Source organism: Neolamprologus multifasciatus, chromosome 19 (genome assembly GCF_963576455.1).
Source record: "Neolamprologus multifasciatus chromosome 19, fNeoMul1.2, whole genome shotgun sequence".
Classification (NCBI taxonomy): Eukaryota; Metazoa; Chordata; class Actinopteri; order Cichliformes; family Cichlidae; genus Neolamprologus; species Neolamprologus multifasciatus.
The window spans coordinates 21,145,631-21,167,786 of NC_140457.1; the positions used below are offsets into that span (position 1 = coordinate 21,145,631).

Consider the following 22,156-nt stretch of genomic DNA (forward strand, 5'->3'; position numbering starts at 1 on the left):
GGTCTGTTTCTCTCTCTGCCTTTTTCTTTATGTCTACCAGAAGAGGGTGATCGAGTGGCTGCTGAAGCACGACCCGGCTCTTCGGCCGACTGCCCTGGAACTGCTAAAGAGCGAACTTCTGCCTCCTCCCCAGATGGAGGAGTCGGAGTTGCACGAAGTGCTGCAGCATACCATGGCCAATATCAACGGCAAATCCTACCGCACCATGGTGGCACAGCTGTTCGCCCAGAACACTTCACCAGTCATGGATTACGCTTATGATATAGACCTCTACAAGGTGAGGAGCTGATTGAGCCGACCAAGCGTTTGCCAGTGGATTTTATTTTACTGTAGCCATGTCGTTCTTCATCTTTGCTGGATGTCAGATTAAAACTATGCTGGAAGATTTTTTGAATATATTGTTTTTAACAGCTGTGATTTATGTGAGATTTTCAAAATAATGTGCTCAGATGGTGTAACAGATAATTCCTATTCAAAGCCCAGCTGAGTTGAAAGTTGATATTAGGCAAATAGGAGGGCACTCACCTGCTGTTCAAGTTCTCTATTGGTAAAGAGTGCCCAATCAGAAGAAAGATGGATTAAAGGGAGTGGGAAGGGAAGGTAAACTTTTTTTTTTTGGTAGTAGAGTAAGCAGTATTAGCACAGGGGTTGTTAATCACTTTCAGCTGCTTCAGTGTTTATTAATAACAGGTGCACTACAGGGACAACAGTGAGACAAAACCCAAAACAGGAATGGTTTTACAGGGAGAGGCCACTGACATTTTTTGACTAGTTTTGCATTTAGCTAGGGCAAGGTCAGCAAACCTATGGTTAGCCCTTACCCTTTTATTACATATACTGTATGCAATAACTTATCCTCTCCCAGTCATCTGCCCTTCTGAAGGTAGGAGGTGCTAAAGTGACTCTTTTCATGTTAAAGGTTGCCGATGCCTAGGGTAGGATCAGTGTCACTACTAGTAGCATGAGGTGATGTCTGGACCCTACAGAGGTTGTACAGGTGCTCCAACTCGTCCAGAACGGCACATCAATATGTGACGTTGCCAGTCTCAAGAGCATGGAGGAGGTTCCAGGAGACGGACAGTTACTCTAGGAGAGCAGGACAGGGCCGTAGAAAGTCCTTAACTCATCACTATAAAAATGTTATCTGGATGAAATCTATGGACCATTGTCAGATCCTGCGCTGGTGCAGTGGCTCCTGGGTTCTTCCTAGTACACAACAATACCCAGCATCATATGACGAGAGGATGCAGGCATTTCCCAGAGGATGAAGGAATTGATAACATGCTCATATAATCCAAATGCAATAACGCATCCCTGGGACGTTGGTTTCAGTCCAACCAGCGCCACCAAGTTGGACCTCAGGCCTAGAGCACAGTTATGCCCATATGTCATCTCATTAGGAGCACGCCCCAGTGTTGTCAGGCATAAGCACACATGGTCCATGCACAGTGTTGGGGAGTAACGGAATACATGTACCGCCGTTACGTATTTAAAATACAAAATATGAGTAACTGTATTCCGTTACAGTTACCGTTTAAAAAGGTGGTATTTAGAATACAGTTACTTTGTTGAAATAAATGGATTACACGGCGGTACTTTCCTGTTTCATATTGTGGCGGGTCAGGACTGTTTGGGTTTTGTTTGACAGCTACGTTCTGTTGTTCCAGGTGGCAGCGTTACGGTTGCCATGGTTACAGGGTGACGCTCTCTCTCTGCGTGTTTCCTGGGTGAGAGAGGCCTTTTTGTTGTTGTTGTGCTAAGCTAATAGGCAGAATGCTACCTGTATAACTCTAAAGAATGTAGCATCATAGGCAGTGTAGTCCGTGCTGCAGGGAGAATGGACTGCCATACACGTTATGTGTCTGTGAGCGAGGGAGGGAGAAAAAGGAAAAGTACGAGCTGTCATCGAGCAAAAACGGGAGCTGGAAGCATGTAAATATACTAATAACCACTGCAGCCAAGAACAGTGCCTGACGAGCCCAGTTGTAAGTAAGCTATTAAGACTGGACTGTACACCGTGTTCGTGTTTTCCTCCAAAAACAATAAGTTCCGTTGGAGCAGCCTTTCAACGCCTCTCTCTGTCTCTCGCTAGCAAGGTTGACCCAGACAACAAAGTATAGCTAGTTTTCAGCTACGAGCAGACACAGAACCCACCGTATTAGCCAGAGGTCCCTTTACTACGGATTGGAGCCGCGGACCTTCAGTAACAGTAATAAATCACAGCAATAGTACATTCATGTAGTTGTAAACAGCATGATAATATATTAAGTAATCCAAAGTATTCAGAATACGTTACTCTCATTGAGTAACGTAACGGAATACGTTACAGAATACATTTTGGGGCATGTATTCTGTATTCTGTAATGGAATACATTTTAAAAGTAACCTTCCCAACACTGTCCATGCATGCTAAGTGCCATTCTGAATTGCTGCAGTTAAATTTCAGCAAAAATGGGCTAGCCTGCTGCATCATTTTTCACTTTGATTTTAGGCGTGTCATTGAATTCAGCCCACTGCAAGTTGATCATATTTATTTCTTACCCGGTCCATATCAGTGTACACAGCTAGCATGTTTTTCCCATTGAGATTTGTTGTGTTTTTAAAGTGTTCCTTTAATTTTTTGATTCGTGTTTATAAGGATATATACATAGCTAAGTCCAAGAGTATGGATTATTATTATTATTATTATTTTTGCCTGTCCCATTTGGTTCTTTAGCCGTCAGAATTGTTGTCTGAAGACCAACAAGGATACCCAATGGATTTACTTTGCCAAATGGATCATTATGGCATTGCCGTATTGGTCCATTTGATCAACCTTTGTTTTTATTATTTATTTTATTTTATTTTCAGTTGTTACAGACGGGACAGACATGAGTGAGGGATAAGAAAGGGAGAAAGAAAGAGGAAGGAAAAGAAAAACAGAAGGGGAGAGGGACAGTGAGAAAGGGGGAAAAAAAATCTCTGGATCTCCTGGATCACCTGTTGAGAGAAAGAATAGAAAACAAGCAAAAAAAAAACAAAGCAACATACTAAACACAACACCATTGCATTAATCTAGCTAAGTGTAAACAGCAGTAAATACTAAATATTGAATGTTGTTGTGCAGCACGCAGGACAGACAGCGCACAATGTACTTTGAAGTAGCAGCCAAGAAAGGTGTAATTTAAGTCTACGAATAGTGAACACCCATGTGCACACCTGTGTGGATCAGCGCGCTTGTATTCAAATGGTTTCCCCATGTAATGGTCTGCAAGAGGATGTAGAGAGCCATAGCCCTGTCCCCCAGGGCATGAAGCAGGCATGGAGGAGATCCAGGCCCCAGACATCCAGAGGCCCCAGAGTGCAAGAGCCCAAGGAGGACAACCGGAGGGGCATCCGTGCCACCCTCATGGGAAGGGCTGAGGATCCCCAGACGAGGGGTCACTCAGTAGCCACCGAGCAGAAGCTAGAGGGGAAGAGTATGGATTATTAAATAACATAGTTGCAAACCTGTGCTTTTTCAGGTCACAATTCATACTATCTGTTAGGTTTAAGTTGTAAGGAATGCTTAACCCTCCTGTTATGTTGGTTTCCAGGAACACCAATTATGCTCCTGGGTTAATTTGACCCCGGGCAAATTTACTCATCCAAAAGTGTCAGAAACACTGGCATTGATTATTTTACAATTTTCTTTTATATTTTTGATTTTTTTCATTTTCTGTAGTGACGCAGATGACATGTGACATCTCTTCTGCTCTGGGTCAATCTGACCCGCGACATAACAGGAGGGTTAAATGGAAGAAAATCCACTTCTTCCTTTCTCTACCTCTAGATGTCACTGTAGGCAAAGGAATAGCTGCACTCTTTCTTTCTAAGCTGGCTCTCTCATCTGGTCTATCACAGATGAGCACAAGGCCTGTTAGTGCTTAGTCGATGTCTCCTGATCCCTGACAGAGGCTGTTTGTTTGCTCTCCCTTCAGGGCAGCTTCAGCTTCAACAATGCCAAATTGCAGCAACATGTGTACGAAAGCATCACCAGGATCTTCAAGAAGCACGGTGAGTGCACCGTGTCTGTCGAGTGCGTGCATGTGAACGCAACCTTTGTTGACACTACATGGACTTCTTTTTAAAGACCCCAACATCTGCAGCAGTGAGAGGCAGCTAAACAATAAGCGTACTGTTGGGCAGCACAGATTCTATGCATGTGCGAGTGTTGTTTTTGGGCACGTTGCTGATGATGTCCAGCTGTACTTGTTTGTTTATGCGCAGTTTGTCTGTTCACATGCATCAGTTATCACAGGGTCAGGGTCATTGTGTTTTATGAAGATGGAGCAGCAATGTGTTTGATTTCAGGTGCCGTGCGTGTCCAGACCCCGCTGTTCCTCCCCAGGAACAGGAAGTTGTACGATGGCAGTGAGCTGGCATGCTTCATGGACCATAGTGGAATGCTGGTTACGCTGCCCTATGACCTTCGCGTGAGTTTAACACACACACGGAGCCTGGTTTACGTGTCCACACATGCACACAGAGCGCCAATTATAAAGCTATTTACATAGGAACATGCAAACACACACACAGTGTGAGGCTGCAATCAGCAGCCGCCTTAAGATCCCGCTGCCTCAGGAACCCCTGAGGACCAAATGCTTGTTTCCACACATTGATTGATTACAGCCTGGTATGCACAGACTTCACTGTCTTTATACAAGTGCACCCAATGGCTCAACTCTTGTTTTGTTTTTTTTTTCTTCTTCTGCTTTAGATCGCGTTTGCAAGATTCATCGCTCGCAACAATGTAACACATCTGAAACGGTAAAGTTTATATTGAGAAGTCATTTTGACCATTTGTGTGCACACAAGTAATTATAATGATGCCCATTTATGAGGTAAATCTTTTCATTTAAAATGTTCTTAAAAAATATTTTATAGAAAATTTGAACGCAAAAACAAACGTAATTTGTGTTTTAATGTGTTTAAAGAAATTTATGTGCATTTGTGTCTGCAATCAATACTTTATCAAGTCCTCCCCCTTCTTTAAACATACTGGACTGTGCAAAAGTCTCGAGCCACCCCTTACTCTTTATGTTTTGCTTGGAAAATGAGAAATGGGTGCAGCAGTTTATTGAACATGTTTATGAAAAGACTCAATTTGTTCACTTCCAATGAGCTAGAAAGTTATTTTTGAACACAGCCTGAACACTCGTAGGTAAGCTATCTTATTCTTTCTTTACATAGTCGTCAGGAATAGTTCTCCATTCATTTCTAAGGACATTCAAACCTCTTCTTGTTGGTTTTACAGATGGCTGTAGACACTCACATTTGTCGTAACCTCCTCTGTACATATTGGCTTTGGATTTCAGTTCTGTTCTTGTGTCATTTGGTTTACCTCAGACATCTCTCCATGTTTCCCTTCTTTAGGAATGAGCATTTCTACCAAGTCCTGTATCGAGTCTTTATTATATATTATTTGACATGACTCTAAGATACTGTTCATCTGCTGTAGATTTTTCTTTTTTTGGCTTTTTGTTCCTCATCGTTTTAAGGACACACTGTACATCATGCAGACATATGGCGAGTTTTGGTATAAGGTGATTTCCAAAGAGCTATTATTGGTGCAAAAAATGTTTTATGCCTGTCAAACTGTTATCTTTAGTATTTTTGATAGATTCAGCTAAAGAAATGGGAAGAAATTGTATCTTAGGGTTAAACAAAATATTCTTCTGAAAACAGTCAGGTACAAGAACGCACAGTGTTCCTTTTTATTTGTCGAGTTATGTTATTTTTCATTACCTCGGTAAACCATTAACCTTTCCACTTTATAGCTGAAAGTAATGAAACTCGTGGCTGTGCTCACGGGTCGTGTTAACACCTGAAGCGTGTACCAAGTAGGTTTTTGTGTATCTGTTGAAAAAGCCTGTTTTCATGCGGGACGTGTGTTTCTCTTCATCTCTCTTAAGGTACAGCATTGAACGAGTGTTCCGGCCCAAGAAGCTGGACCGCGCACACCCGAGGGAGCTCCTCGAGTGCGCCTTTGACATCATCACTCCTGTTAGCAACAGCCTGCTCCCTGAGGCAGAGATCATTTACACCATCTCTGAAATAATCCAGGAGTTCCCCGTGCTGCAGGTTACACGCACAAGCTGCTCGTATTGTTTTTATATTTGTATGTTTTTAATCAGACTGTTGGGTCAGATCCACGATTCTTAATTATTTTTCTGACAGATGCAGATAGCAACACCTAACCAGTTGGGGATTGTTTTTGGTCCCCCCTTACTTCCCACTCACATTCCTAACATTCCAAAGTATGTGTAAGCCTGACAGATTTACACTGTATTTATTGTTTATCTAGTAAATCTGTTATGCACCGTTCTGTCAACTTCCTTCCCTCCCTTCCATTTCCTGTCCCGATTCATTCCATTGCCGCGTCAGTGGCACTACTCTTCGCACGCTTTATGAAGCCAGTCCAACTTTGTGTCTGGCCTCGTAGGTCTTGTTTCTGATCCTCTCCATCGCTCGGCTCTTTGTGTAAAAGCTTTTAGGAATCTGTGAGTCAGAAAGAATGAAAGTGCAGCCGGATGAGCGTGTCATTATTCATCGCAGTGCTCGTTGTGAAGCAGTGCTTTTCAATTTTGACTGTAATTGTGTCTGAGAATGTTGAAGGTGTGTTTGTGACTGCAGGAAAGGAACTACAACATCTACCTAAACCACACCAGCTTGTTTAAGGCCGTCCTGCTGCACAGCGGCGTCCCGGAGGACAAACTGAGCCAGGCCTCTAACATACTGTGTGACCTTATGGTCAGTCCGGGTTACACGTTGCACGTCTGTTATTGATATGCTTCTTTGAGCAGATGCAGTCAGTAAGGCAGTCGTGACATTTTTATCACCTTTTTTTTCTTTTGTTTTTCCTTTTTGTCTGCATCTGCTCCAGAGTGAGAAACTCACCAAACGTGAAGCGGAGGCAAAGTTCTGCAACTTTTCATTGTCAGCCAACTGTGTGAGTGTCCACCTGGTGTATGAACCTTCTGTAAAAAATATTCAGCACACTTGTAGCACATGTGAGAAGTTTGCATTCAAGGCTTTGTGCCAGACTGGCTCTCTAAGGTATGGTTGCAGCGTTTCAGCAGCTGTATTTGAACTCACACGGTGATCCTGTTCTGAACCTGAGCTTGTAGTTTTGCTGTCTACCAAACTGCTACTGAAAACTGAAAAGAGAGCTTTCTGGCAGAAAGTCATGGAGGGAAAAGTCTCTCGCGAGCTCATGCTCAGTCACACTGACATCTCTCCTCACCTCTCGCTTTCAGTTGCAGACTCTGTACAAGTACATAGAACAGAAGGGGAATCTGCAGGACCTGGTGCCGCTGCTGTCATCACTTACCAAGCAAAAAACTGCCGTTACCCAGCTGGCCAAGCAGGGTCTCAAGGACCTGGAGGAGCTCACTGTGCTTCTGCCCAAACTTGGAGTTAAACTGATGGTGATACAGATTCTGGAGGATAAGAAAACACCTGCTGTATCTGCTTTACTTTGTTTAGCTTTTTAAAAAAAATAAAGCTGTATCTCCTTTATAGGTGGTGATCAACTTAGGCTTAGTGTACAAAGTGCAACACCACTCAGGAGTCATCTTCCAGTTTGTGGCTTTCATCAGGAAGCGCAGACGAACCGTACCAGATATTCTGGCAGCCGGAGGACGCTACGACCACTTGGTAGGCTTTGCAGTCATTCCACAAAGTAAAGCCAGGCCACCACTAATACTAATCACCTGTAGTTGTTTATTTGAAAAATATGGGCCTATATCATGCAGTTTGCTCCCTGCCTTTTTAGATCCTGGAATTTCGCGGACCGGTTTCCACAGGACCCGTCCCTAGCGCAGTGGGGGCCAGTGTCGCCGTGGACAAAGTCTGCGCTGCTATAGTCAGCATGGAGGAGCCAGTGAGAGACACAGACACACGCTTGAATCTGACATTGCTAATTATTATAATGAAGGAGCAGCAGATGGTTTCATATTTAATGATGGCTTTATAGAGCCGTCGGGCTGCCACACAGCTACTTTTAGAAACCCGTTAATAACTATGATCACCGCTGCTCCCGACTCCACGGAGTTATTTTTGGAGGTGCATCATTTTCTATATTTTAGATGGAGTTTGTGAAATGATGTGCCCCGAAAGCTTCGTGCACATATAAACACCTGGAATGACTCCTTTGCTGAACACATAATGCTTTAACTACAGCTCCCTGCTTCTATAATATTAGACTAAATGCATTTGCACTGCTATGCGCGACCGTATTTGTTTGTCTTCGTATCAGCCAACAGTGAGCTCCTATGATGTGCTGGTGGTCCCTGTGGGCCATTCTTCAATGTCCAAAGCCATCAGGGTTGTTCAGAAATTGTGGAGCACCGGCATCGCTGCAGACATCAACTATGATGTTTCACAGGTTAGTCGTCTTTAACTGGTTCCACTCATAAAAACCAGAATAAACCAGTTTTGATTTAAAGGTGAACCCTGAGACCCCGCCATGGAGTGTAGTAATCTCATCCCTCCTATAGAGGGCAACACTTGACTTCTATTTTAAAGGAAAAACCCTCACTTGTTGCCAGCAGCCTTAGTGTGACAGCAAGTAGTAAAAATGGTAAATACGCCACAGAATGAGCTTTGCGGCTGCTTTTCAAAGAGCATTACTGGCCATACTGGGGCAATATAATGGGGCAATTTCTACAAACAAAGACAACATATGTTAAACACACTTCTTATAAAGTCTTTTGATGAGATCTTGTTAGCAGTTTGAGAGCTGTGATTGGATGATAGCCGAGCTGACATCAACCTCCTCGAAGTGAAGCCGTCCAAAACTTCGCGATACCACGGCTCCGTCACATTCTTCACGATAATGTGATCAACTGATCTCAGTCCCCTTTGTGCACGTTTGCATGAACGGCCTCTCCGGCATAGCTGCGTGCCCACATTTTAATGCCCCTCCTGTTTTTTCCTGCTCTGCTCTTTATAACCTATTGTTGTCTTAACTTTCCACTGCTGTGGTGAGTGAGTGTTTGCTTTATAGCGGCTTTCATTGTCTTACGTACCAGCACAGGACACAAGCGATCGGCCCCTCTGTTTTCTTAAAAGCAATTAGGAAAAGTTGAGTTTGGATGAAAGCCAAATTATCAAGTGTGTTTTTGTACATTATTTAAAAGTTTGAGCAAAAGTTTTGAGCCACGTCGATCTGTGTTACTTGTTTCTGTGTTCACACTGATCTATGAATCGTTCAAGCAGAAAAACACACCTAACTAAAGGGATGAACCGGTGTTGTCTACACACATAATATGTAATTTAGCAAAGAACCAATTTGAAATTGTGTCTTTAGACGCTGTCACAGAAACACATAATTTCTTTGTTTTCTGTAGCTAAATCTATGAAAAACCTGCATTAAATAGTAATTTTTTACCAAAAAGTTGAATCATTCAGAGCTGTTAGCTGAAAACTTGACATATGTGAGTGTGTCTTTAACACAGATTTGAGGAAACTCACCAAGTGGGGGACAATAGTTTTTAGGGCCCCCGCATCTCTCTGCAGCAGATGAACAGTATCTCAAAGCCACGTGCTTGTATGGAGGAGATCAGGAGAGAGGTACAACAGCAAGCACAGCAGAGGCTCTGTCATGGCTCACGGCTGAATTTTGGGGATTTTGCAGAACAGTACAGTCACATTTTGATCCCCTATTGCAATTCCATCTGGAAAGCATCTAATTGGTAACAGCTTCAGTTTTTCAATAATGACAGTTATCCCAAACCCACTGCAGTAAAAGCATACACGGAGAGAAAAACACACTGAGTCATGGATTGGCTTCCCCAGAACCCGGACCTCAACATTACTGAAGCAGTGTGTGATCATCTTAAAAGAGAATGAAATAAAAGGCAGCCGACTTTCAAAGAAGAGCTTTGAATGTCCTTCAAGAAGCCTGGAGAAGTATTTTTGAAGACTACTTAAAGTTTGTCAAAGTCTGTTTTTACCTTTTACATGTCGTATTTCCATGTATGCTTTTATTAATCACTGCACCAATATAAAGAGTTAGACGTGGCTTAGACTTGAGCACAGCACGTAGGTTTTTACCAGAGGAGACCTCGTCCAAACCAGCTCGGCTGTCATTCCCGCTCACTAGGCTTTTGTTAGCACTGTTCCCATGCCAGCCTCTTAACAGCCCTTAATTCATCCTCTGGAGACGGTTCCACTCTTTTAGTTTTTATTAGACAAATATGGCAAACCCCTTCCGCTGGCAGGCAGCCAAGTAGTGGAGCTGCCCATCTGGTTCCAGCCAATAACTTACCTTTGACATAATTTGATCTGTCGGTGTGAAAGTTGTAAGAAAAATGGAAGTGTAAACGCTCGTGTGATGACAAGGAAAAGTGACGCGCATAAACATACACTTGCGGTGAGCAGTGCTGGGGCTTTGTTCCGCACCGCCGCCAGTTCGTTTAGCCAAAACTAAAGTTCATCAGAATGAATTAGGCCGACACGAATCGCAAACATACATGTTCACTGTTACGGTTGAATGGATTACCTGGATGTACATCAAAGCTCAAGATCACTCTTCTAGTTCTAAGTGAAACTCAAATGAACGAGTGCCACGATAGGAGAATTTTAAAGCCTCAGCTTAGTGTTCAGCGGTAACTCAAGCATGCTTTGCTCCCTTTGTTTCAGAAACTAGATCAGTCTGGGTTGAAATTGGCAACCGTGACGCTGTAATTATGTAATTACTGTATGTTTCCAAGCCTAATTTGTGATTCTTAAGTAATTAATGAAAGAAAAGCTTGTTCTCAGAGAATTTGGCCTCAAACAAGCCAACATCTTCAGCATGCTACTTCATTGGTCAACATATGTGTTTGATTATGTTTGACCATTATTATCATAAAGGTTTAATGGAGTATAGCTTAGCTATGCATTTAAATTTCAGCTTGTGTGTTGAGAATGATTATTATTGCCTTTCTGTGTGTTTGTAGTCTCAGGACACACTGCTGGAACACTGCAAGCTAGGCGGCATCACATGCATGGCCCTCGTCTCTGACAAAGAGGGATCCTATGTGAAGGTAAGCACCATCTGTGCACCATCCAAGCACATCCACTTCCCAGCAACACACTCAGGATTTGAGTGAAATGAAATGCTGTAGAAGCCTGCCGGTAGCATTGCAGATTATGTCGCTTTTTCTGTCCTCCAGGTAAAATGCTTTGAGAAAGACAGACAGTTGGAGAAACGGATTCTTGAGTCTGACTTGGTGGATCACATCATTCAGAAATGTCGGTACAAATTCCTCGATGAGAGAAACATCAGGTAAAAAAAAAAAAAGGTTTTGGTTTAACGAGTCGCTCAGATGTGTGTGAAGGATACAGAAGGGGTTAAAAAAATGTCTTCCTTGTTCCTCAGCAGAGAAATCTCTGAAAGCACGACTCTACAGAACCCCAAAGGATCACTGCTCACCAGCACAGGTACCACGCTCAGCTTATTCTGATGATACGAACTCTCATAGGCTGTAACATCACACGGCATGAAAGCATCACACTCGTGTTTCACACACTTGTGATTTGACTCTAACAAATCGCTTTCCTGTGGTAAAAACGTGTAATTTAGACATAATTTCAAAGTATTTCTTATGATGTTGGATTTCCTTTTTGCTATTTCCCTGATTTACACAAAGTGTGAAATTGTGCATCAGAGTGATAAGCTCAGTTATTAAGATTCACACCCTTCTGGCACAAACATGCTCTAATTAAACTGAACAGCAGTTGAAACCAGAGCTTTTTTTGTATGTGTGCGATTAAATACTCGATTTTGGACATTTAAAAACATTTACAGTCGGATAAAATGATTCATTTGTCCCGTTTACTGTCCTCTGATTCCAGGGTCTTCAGAGCAGCATGGAAGCAGCACCTCCATAAACATGAATGTGAGCCTCATCAGCCCGGAGAAAGTTTCTGCCAGCGCCAGACGACGCTACGAGACTCAGGTTTGCGATCTTTGTAACCGCGTCTCCGGCATTTCTTCAGAGCTGCGTTTCTCAGTATTAATGACTTCAAACCTCTAAAATGGATTTCCAGGAAATTTGCTGCTGTTTCTGTTTCCTATTTTTCTTTGTATCCATCTGCCTTAAACGTTCCTGTGGTTATCCTTAAGAATATGCTGTTTGTAACGTGACACCAAGACAAGTTTTCGCTTGTGAAGATGATTTATATTTGTAACCATGTCATTTTTAAACGGGTCTCTCTCTGTCTCGTCTCATTTCAGATCCAAACCAGATTACAGAACCTGAGTAGCAATTTGCAGAACAAGAGCAATGACATTGAGGTTCTTGCTGTAAGTCATTTGTGTGTTTATGTCCCTCCATCCCCTATTTCTAACCTACTTGCCCCCCCGTCCCACCTTATCTGTTGAATTCATGTGTGAAATTGTAGGGGAAGGAAATAGTTTTGATAGCTAAAACAACAAACATCTAAGGATCTGCCCTTTTATAGTTGCTTTTTAGATCCCCTGCTGGAAGTGAGATCACTGCGAATAAATTCCAGTTGCCTTTCGAACAACAAACGCTAAACAGAAAGCAGCTAACGTGGCATTTCTAGGGGACATAAATGGTCGCTGGCGTTTGTTTCCAGATGCGCTGTCCATTTGTGGCCACATATTCTCAAAGTGCACTCACCCCTCTTGTCTTATTTACCATCTCGCTGCATGTTCCAAATGTATTTATCATCCCTGTTGGAATCTGGACTGTATAAACACTGCAGTGTCACTGAAACGTAACAAGTGCAATCATCTCGATGCCAGTAAGCAGTTACACAGGCCTGTGAGTCTCGGGTGTTGCGTGTCAGCAGCCTGCTTTTCTGTCACTCAGACTGATTTGCAAAGCTGAAGCTACAGATGAACCTGGAGAGCAATTAGCCTTCTGCTGTAAAATAGAAACTGGGGTGCTTTCATTTCTGCTGATATCACTGTGAAAATGTAATTTTATGATGTTAGTGCTGACTAGACTGCTGATGTTGGGGGAATGGAATTATATAATGTTCTGGACAAAATGTGCAACAGTTCTGTATTTTGCTACAAAATTGCTTAAAAATGTGTGAGATGTGGTGTTGAATTTTTTGACTGTGAGGCAAGGCTTTATTGTGTAACCGTACTTGTTTTTGTATCCCGCAGGTGGACCTTCAGAAGGAAACGCTGATCAACTTCCTGTCTCTGGAGGTTGGTTCCCTACTATAGCTTCATCAAGAGCACAGCCGAGTTAATAAAAGGCAACATCACACTGAAAGGGTGGGAGGAGGGGGGGGGGGTGGTGGTGGTGGAAAGAACGGCCAATAAAGGTCAAGTTCCTAGACAGGAAGACAGGATCCCGTTGCCTTCCTTACAGTCTGATGAGGAACGCTAGCTTTCCAAAGCCGGGGAGACCTGTGAGACTCGAACTTGGCAGGCCTTTTACGAGGCTCACACATGTGACAGACGTACCAAAACGCACTCTGAGGAGGTGTTAATATTCACATTCCAAACTTCTTACCAAGACCTTGCTATAAAATCCCAGCTTCCCTTTAAGGAAAGTGAAAAAAAAGACTAATTATATTGTGAAGAAACTTGAAGAAAGCTGGAAAATGCTCTTAACACTGTAGTTATATAAGCTAAAGCCTCCACTCCATAAATGAATGGGCCACCTACGTAGTTGTCCTTTTGCAGCACACATGTGTCACTGACAGCGCATTGAGTTTATAAAACTTATAACACAATGCATAGTATGTAACAGCCACGCTGGCAGAAAGGGCCTGTTTTAAACAGGCGAAATTGCCTCAAGGCAAACAAGAAACCAAACACTTGACAAGCAGGTATGTTCTTCAAAACTGAAGATGGGGAAAGAGGAAAAAAAAGGCTTTGATTCCTCTGATATGCTGTCTGTTTTTTGACTCGTAAGTCTGTTAACAAACATGAGGCCTGTGAGCCATTTGGCTGGTCTTTGTTTAAAGCTTCGGATATTAAATCTCATCTGTTGATGGTTTTGTTTGCTTGAATGAAACACTTTTTTTCCTTTCCGTCCAGTTTGACAGCGAAGAGCAGTTCAACAACAGCGTGAAGACGTTGCTGTCTCGTCTGCCCAAGCAGCGCTACCTGAAGGCAATCTGTGATGAGATCCACCACTTCAAGATTACAAAAAGGTGCAGTGGTGTTAAATTGTGCATCATATTGGTTTAGTGTGTTAGCATTCACAACTAGCTAAACGCTCGCTCAGACGTTTGGGCTCACTTTGAAATGTGCTTGTTGTTTAAAGAAAAGCACATTTTATGAATATTATGTAACATTAAATTGATCAGAAACACTACAAAACACTTTATTTGTGATTCTTAAGTCTAGACTGTATATAAAAGATGGAAGCAGACGCTCTGAGTTTAACGAGTAAAACGGATGCAGCCCTGCTGACAGGGTTTGGCTCCTGTGTTTGTTCATTGTAGGGAAATGATCCTCAGTTCCTCCTGTGTGGCCTCAGTTAACACACTTTCCTCATGAGGTTACGTTCTCATGTTTTAGGTTTTATCGAATGCTGTATTTAGTTTTATTGCTACCATATGAGCACGCAGTGTTCCCTGGTTTGCCAGATCCACCCCATTACTTGTTACGTCTGCTTTTAAAACGCCGAGATGTGACTCAGCTCAAGGCTTCACAGTCGGAGCTTACGCGGTGAAGTCTCGTTGGCCATGTCCATCTTTTATATACAGTCTATGTAGACATAAAGAGGCCAGTTTACAGTTCACAGATCACTTTTTTCCATGCCATATCATGTTAACAAATCCCAGTTTATATCACATTTAACAACCTTTTAACATTAAGCTGCATCCACTCTGGTGGCAGTACTGGATGTCCATACATTGTAGACTCAAAGGTTGGCACTCATCGACATCGCTTCTCTAGTTTTGTTGATATAATTCATGAATAATAGACATTTGTTTCACAAGTCGGCACTGTATTTGCGCCTCTTCTAGTCCACCATGGTGCGAGTGTCTTAAATTTTATCATCGCACGGTTAGCATGAGCGTGCTTTCCCTTCTTCTGTCTGTTGAAAATATATAGTACAATGCACCATCCTGCGTATGTGCCCCAGGTAGCGAACTTCAAAGAAGTATAACCTGAATAAGTTCTCTGCCGTCAGGTCTCCATGTGTCCGTGCCCTCACAGGAGCATAATCCAGGCTTTACTCAGTAGCTCTCTGAGTTTTTTAAAGCCTCTCCTAACTAAAACCTCTTGCTAGTTATTTTTAGTCCAGCCATTTTTCTTAACTGAAACCTGATGCAGACAGTGAAACACGTTTTCGGGAAGCTGCTTTGCAATGCTTCAACCAAGCCCACACACTCCAGGTGTATCAGTGACTGCCAGTACAACAAAAGGAGTCTTCAGACAGATAACTACCGCCTAGAAGAACGTTAAATCCTCAGCTGATCCCATTTCCTGACATAGAATTTGGAGAAGGATTTGCTATATTTGGTCTTACGTCTGGCTCTTGGCACCCCAATAGACTGACAAGGGGCAAGTCAGCTCCATCCATTTCTCTAGTGTAGATGGAAAAGTTTAAATTCCCATACTCCCAAACGTAATTTCCCGCCCAAGTTCCAGGGTAAATCCTGTGTTTGAGCTTCTAGTGTTGTGAGTGCCCAAAGCCTGTGATGGGATCCAGCAGATTTTCTCTTTCATGAATGAGATGGCAGCAAGAAAAATCAAAACCTCTCATTCTGCCTTCCTCTTCGTCTCTCCAGAACAGTTGGTTTTAATTTCCTGTCTGTGCTGTGTGAGTCGCCATTAAGGGGGGAAAAAGGCTTTCCTGATAAATGAGCGTCGCAGAGGCAGCAATGGATGGAGTCAGCATGTGTTTTTATTCTTTTGTCTAGTGGTTTTCATTGAATGTGGGGCACAGTCAACAGAGTCAAGATGAGTAGGATGAATGGCTCATGCAGCAGTTACGTAGCTGTAGCAGGACCTGAAGTTACACCTTATTATTAGTTATTCCTTCTTTATTCAACTGAATCCAGAGAAATCTTGAGGTTAGATGTTCACTTAATTTTTTAATCAGCACATGAGACATTCATCTACTTACAGTTTACTAGTTTAGTCTCGTTGTGTTTGTATATATTTGTGAGTTAGATGGAGATCAAACAAAGCTTTTTCCCACCACTGTGTATTTTTACCCTGTTCCCCATCTTTTAAAATGCCAACATCGGCTAATTATTGCTAAACACAAAGCGCAGCTGAGTCTGCTTCAGATATATTTCGATAAACCAAATAGATGCACTGAATTTCATCATTATGGGTCTTACTTTAGTCCTTGTGATAGCTTGTGTTAAGTTCGACTCAGTTAATTGAGGCCATTCTCTCATCTCAAAGCTGAGTCGATATTTTGGTAGTGTTATCCCAAGAGCGAGCTGAATGGCAGCTTCATGTTTTTAAAGCCACAGTCACTCTAAATACTTTTGGAGGATCTGGAGTTGATCAGATCTAGAAGAAGACTTTATCAGGCTTCTCTTAAATATGTTATAGCCCCAAACCATTTATTAACTTGAAAACTATAAGTAATACTTTCAATTCAATTCTAGATTTTACTGGAAGCCAGTCGGGGAACTGAATTAGTGATGTAGCCCTCTCACCTTAACACTGCGTGTCTTTATTTCCTAATAGGACAGTCTCAGTCTTGTTCCTGTTTAACTGAAGGAAACTTTGTTGCATCTAGCTATGCACTTTTTCCTGGCACAAACATGATGAATGATTTTTTAAGAGAGCTAAGTAAATGTGTGTATCATCTGCATAGGTCTGATAAGCCACCTTGTATCAATGAAAGATTTGACATAGAGGAAGCATGCACAGCAGTGAATGTCAACCCAAGGGCCACATCCGGCCTGCCAGAGGTTTCCATTTGGCCTCCAGAATATTACTGAATTCAGGAATAGCCTGGGAGTGTTGAGCTTTCAGAGCAAATGAATTGTTGCAAAAGAGGCACTTAATACATACCTGTCTACTGTTCATTAAAGTTGCGGTTTTCTGCCTCAACTCTCCGCTTAAGGCTCTTCGAGAGTGGAACTTTTTCATATTTGAAATATATTCAGAAACATTTCTCCTGCCATGGACTCCATACACTTCAACACTACATGTGTCGTTGATGGATAGCATGACAGCCTTACAAATATGAAGCCTAAAACATCACAGTCGCCCTCTAGTGGCTTTACAGTACAGGTAATTTGAGTCTGTTAACACTGACGAATTCAAAGGAGTGGGATAAATTTGGACGTTTCTAGAAAACATTCTGGGTGAATCACATTGTCTGGATTTGGAGACATTCAAGAGTGACCATGTCCATGCTACCTGTAGGCCTTAAGGGAATTACTTAAAATTCCATACTAACATGTACGTTAATTCAAGGATGTTCTGATTAGAATTTAATGGTCAAAGGTCAAGTTTCCAGTGACCTTATGTCCTTATGGGAATTGCTTTAAATTTGGTACAAACATTCACAGTGACTAACAGGTGACCTGATTTGATGGTCGAGGACTGTTTTTGACCATAACTGTCGAATTCAGATGCCAATTCTGACAACATTTCACAAAATGTTTATGGGATTTCATTCAGAAAAGGTCAAAGGCCGTTATTGAACACCATAATCTGGGACCTGGAAGCCTGGGAGCATATTTCATGTTTGGTTGGTTGGATACTTAGCTGGAGCATACTTCTGTTAATGTTTTTTGAAATCTGCAAACACATCTTCTGTTTCAGGGTGGCTATGGTGATCTTGTACAGCTATAAAGACGACTACTACAAGATTCTTCTGTGAAAGCCAAGGGATTGCACTTGCCTGGGAGATATTCCACTTTGCTTCAGGCAGCAGACTCCCAGAGACAGTTTTATCCTTGGACCAACAAAATCTGCTTAGAACACTGACGCTTTCCATTTGGAAGGTGTGAGTCCCAAAGATACAAATGAACTTCTTTACTGTGGTGAATGGTAAACCAGATATCTGATCCAATCTCTCCCAACGTTCCCAAAACCCTTCAGTGTTTCGTGGTCCTCAACAAAGATTGACAAGAGGTTCACTGGACTTTATTGCCTTAATAGAACTATAGAATTTAAGAGAAAGGGCTTTTTACTGAATGTGTCACGAGTACAGATACATTTCTTCTTAGGTACAGGATGCAAAGTGTGAATAAATATTTTTCCCCACATGCTGTGACCTGTGTGTGTTTATTTGAATACCAATGGGAATCTAACGCCAAAGGATTCTGATGTATAATACTGTGCAAAACTCTTGAGCCACACCCCAGTTATGCTTCATTTTAAAAATGGAGGGAAATATGCAAGTCAATGCAGTATCCAAGGCAAAAACACAATAAGGTTGAAAGACAATATTTGACGTGACTGCCTTTTTTTCTTCAGCACAGCCTGAACTCTCTTACACAGCTTTCCTGTAATTTCTTCAAGTAGTCTACAGGAATAGTTCTCCAGGCTTCTTGAAGGACATTCAAAGCTCTTCTTTAAATGTTGACTACCTTCTCTTTCTATCAAGATGATCCCACACTGCTTCAATAACGTTGAGGTCCAGGCTCTGGGGAGGCCTACCCAGGTATGGTTTTACTGCACTGGCACTTTTTAGGATTTAAATTTTTTTGCCAAAAGAATACATTGCCAATCAAACACTTTCCACATACAGTAGCACAAGGCTTTTGCACAGGACTGCATTTCTAACCCTAACTGAAATGCCTAAGAGATTAGATAAGATATTTTTGTAATGCTCAAAACATTAAGTGAAGTAACACAACTTGTTAGTTGCATTGTTTGACATATTTTTGGCGTGGGACTCTGACTTTTCCTTTAAGTAATCTTTCTGGAGAAGCTTCAGCACCTTGCAGTTTATCAGCAAGCTTTATCAGACCAGTCAAAACAACAGCACAGTCTCTGGTCTGACCTGCATGTCTTTGTGTTTTCTGGTGTTTTATTATCCTGGGTCTTTTTGCTTTGTGCTTGTGATCCACCCGTACCAAAGACTCCATTTAAAGTCCAGGAGCGGATCTAAACGTGCCTGCAAGAGAAGCAGAAACCACTTAACGGATGACATCACTGCACCTTGGAGAATTGTTCCTCCGGCGCAGTTAAATTTTTTCTCAGTGCCACTTTGGTTCACACATTTATTTTTCAAAATAAGTGTAATTGTTACAGTTCATCACCTAAGAAACATATTTACAGGATTTTGAACAGAAATAAATAAGCTTGTACAGAATATAGTAGAAAGAAACGGTAAATGGTCTACAATGTACAGCAGCTTTGGCTACTAAAAATTCATTTTCCAAAAAAAAAAAATCTCAAACTAGAGTTAAGTATTAATAAATAAAGCTATGTGAAAAAATAAATAAGGTACTCTTCTCTACTTTTTTTAAACTACTTTGTTTTTTTTACACATAGAAGAACAAAGAATTGCGTAAGCTTTTACAGTCACCGCTTCATTTTAAAGCACATACTCTTGATTAAAACAGATACACAGATCTACTCAGTTGCTAAAACACATTATGAATTGGTCTCCGACCAATTTTGGCATCAAATATATCTTTGTATCGAGATATTGGCAATGGACTCTGATCCGAAACACGTTGCTTTGAAACCCCAACATATTTCATAACGCTTCTCAGATACTGTCCGACCGCATACCGATCAGACTGATATGGAGAATCTAGCTGCAACAGCATGTTCGCTTGAGTGGTTTAACATCTCTGTGTGCTTAATACGGCTATCAAATCCCTGATTAGGGCCTTTATCCCGCCAAGAATCCCGCAGTGGGCTTTCTAAAACACTGGCTCTAAAGAAAAGTGCTACGTTTCTAATATGCTCTGATGTTGCAACATGTACCACTGTGTACAGATGCTAGCAAGCTACTCTTACACTCTTACAAATCACGTAATTTTCTTTTATTTGAAGAGCTAATGAGAACGGCACAACACGATCTCGATCTCAGTAACAATGAGGGATTTTTCTTTTTTTCCTGATACGGGCTTATGGTTGTTAACCAACTGCAAGACATCAACAGAGAAATTAGTTAAGGCTATAAAATTAAGGCTTTTAAAAGAATTACTACTAACAATCACTTGCAAATAAGAACAGTAGCTCCCTACACACACACACAAAAACACACACAGCTGTGAATGAAGATGTGAAGTGAGGCATGGTATCAAAGACATTCCTTATAGGCCCAGATGAAGTGTCTGGCACCCTTTTGTCTCACCTGCTATCAATAAAATAACATTCTAGCTGGATGAAGATCACTCTGAGATTTGGGAGTTGGAGTGCCAGATTCCCGTGAAAAGAGCCAAAATCAGATGAGGCTGGGTCCGAAGATTATGACTCTTGGCTAATATAACGAAGACAAGCCTAGACACATTTCACACAATGTTATTAGACTTGACTGGAATGAAAGAAATAATGCTGGGATATGTGTCCTTCCTGTGATGGATTTTGCCGGGTGGGTGTTTAGACTACTATTTTTAAAATGTTCCAATCTGGCCCCACATAGACACCCACTCTAAAAGCAAACAGTGGGCAAGGAAAACACAATATCTAGTACAAAGGCTTTAGAAGTTTAAAAAAAAACATGGAAATCACACATTGAAAAGCAGGGGTTTGGATCTGGAGGTCAATATGAAGCCTGCGGACTTGTTTTGATTTGGATGCAGAAACCAATTTCGATCCAGCTGGATTAAAAGTTCCTTTGGCCTCCCTGCTAATGACAATGATTACAACCACAATGAAGCACTGCTTAAGAGGGGAGCACCTATGCTCCCTTTAAACTACTGCCCAAACCCCTGTCCTAAAGCTTTTTATGCTCCTCTTATTGCCCCAAAGTTCCAGTTCCAAAGGAGGCAATAATAAGCAGGTATATTAGTGTTCACAGTCAAAGTCTGATTTTCACAGAGAAATCTCTCTGGTTGCCTCATTCTTCCGTGCTTTTATATGTCCACCCGTCCATCTACCTAACAGAAAGTCCCTTCGCCCGAGCGTTCAAATACAGAAGAATGAAGGCATAAAATGTAAGAGTCAGCGGTAACTTGCTTAGTCTTGAAGAGCATCCTTGTTTTTACTGTCACACAGAGAATGGTGGGAAGAAGGCAGCGCCCAAGGTGTGTGTGCTGTTACATTAACCACCTTGGATGCAACAGAAACGAGAGGGATGTGCCAGACAGCTCTGATCTGCAGAGTCTGAGGGGTGTTTTTTTGTTTTTGTTTTTTAGCATGGCGTCCAGTCATTGCCCATGCTCAGTTTGGCCCTGGGGATGGTCAACTTTTCCGTACAGGGGGAGCTCATTTCTGGAGAGAAGTGAATGATGCCGCAGTCGTTCTTCACATTGTGAAATTTGTTGTCTTTCGAAGGCTCCATGTAGACCACTGAATTCTTGTTGACGTGCTTCTTCAGGATCACTGTCTGTGGTGCAAAAGGACCAAAATCATTGGTTGGTAGATTATTGCTGTAGTTCAGATCATAGCTAATAAGCAGTGACAGGTTGCCATGTTGCACCTGTTTATGCTAAAAATAATACACTGCTAAAAAGAAAAAAAATAAAAGGAACACTCAGTTCAACTTCTGTGACATTGATCTGGTCAGTTATGTAGCAGAGGGGGTTGTTAATTACTTTCAGCTGCTTTGGTGTTAATGAAATTCACAACAGGTGCACTGTAGTGTCCCCAAACAGGTTGGATGCCACTGACATTTTCCCTCCTCATCTTTTCCTACAGTTTTCTTTTTCACCTGTTTTGCACTTTGGCTGAGTCAATGTCTCTACTGGTAGGAGATACCTGAACCCTACAGAGGTTGCACAGGTACTCCAACTCCTCCAGGATGGGACAGCAGTACTTGCCATTGCCAGAAGGTTTGCTGTGTCTCCCAGCACAGTCTCAAGAACATGGAAGAGCTTCAGAGACAGACAGACAGGAGGGCTGGATAAGGCCATAGAAGGCCTTCAACCCACTAGCACGACCGGTATCTGCTCCTTTGAGCAAGGAGGAAGGGGATGAACACTGCCAGAGCTACAAAATGACCTCCAGCAGACCACTGGTGTGAAGGTCTCTGGCTAAACAATCAGAAACAGACTTCATGAGAGTGGCTTGCAGGTCTGACATCCTCTAGTTGGATCACTGCCCAACAGCGTC

The 22,156-nt window shown here is 42.1% G+C and overlaps 2 protein-coding genes across 3 annotated transcripts in view; one reads left to right on the forward strand and one right to left on the reverse strand.

The window, feature by feature from the left end:
- eif2ak4 (eukaryotic translation initiation factor 2 alpha kinase 4) overlaps nt 1–18,187 on the forward strand; it is a 28,247-nt gene extending 10,060 nt beyond the window's left edge. The window contains exons 21-39 of one of the 2 annotated variants that reach the window (XM_085143669.1): nt 41–277; nt 3,960–4,035; nt 4,333–4,454; nt 4,739–4,788; nt 5,934–6,102; nt 6,655–6,771; nt 6,905–6,970; nt 7,278–7,448; nt 7,543–7,677; nt 7,796–7,903; nt 8,279–8,407; nt 10,965–11,051; nt 11,181–11,293; nt 11,387–11,448; nt 11,863–11,966; nt 12,245–12,313; nt 13,148–13,192; nt 14,033–14,148; nt 17,744–18,187. In XM_085143669.1, coding sequence (XP_084999795.1) covers nt 41–277; nt 3,960–4,035; nt 4,333–4,454; nt 4,739–4,788; nt 5,934–6,102; nt 6,655–6,771; nt 6,905–6,970; nt 7,278–7,448; nt 7,543–7,677; nt 7,796–7,903; nt 8,279–8,407; nt 10,965–11,051; nt 11,181–11,293; nt 11,387–11,448; nt 11,863–11,966; nt 12,245–12,313; nt 13,148–13,192; nt 14,033–14,148; nt 17,744–17,801 — 2,034 coding nt within the window. In that variant the 3' untranslated portion in view covers nt 17,802–18,187. The remainder of the gene's footprint in view (nt 1–40; nt 278–3,959; nt 4,036–4,332; nt 4,455–4,738; nt 4,789–5,933; nt 6,103–6,654; nt 6,772–6,904; nt 6,971–7,277; nt 7,449–7,542; nt 7,678–7,795; nt 7,904–8,278; nt 8,408–10,964; nt 11,052–11,180; nt 11,294–11,386; nt 11,449–11,862; nt 11,967–12,244; nt 12,314–13,147; nt 13,193–14,032; nt 14,149–17,743) is intronic. The other variant, XM_085143670.1, reaches the window with a different exon arrangement.
- Nucleotides 18,188–20,404: 2,217 nt separating this feature from the next.
- The window catches only part of LOC146496557 (cysteine-rich motor neuron 1 protein), a 36,041-nt gene continuing 34,289 nt past the window's right edge, over nt 20,405–22,156 (reverse strand). Inside the window, exon 15 of the mRNA XM_085143678.1 lies at nt 20,405–21,431. Coding sequence (XP_084999804.1) covers nt 21,237–21,431 — 195 coding nt within the window. The 3' untranslated portion in view covers nt 20,405–21,236. The remainder of the gene's footprint in view (nt 21,432–22,156) is intronic.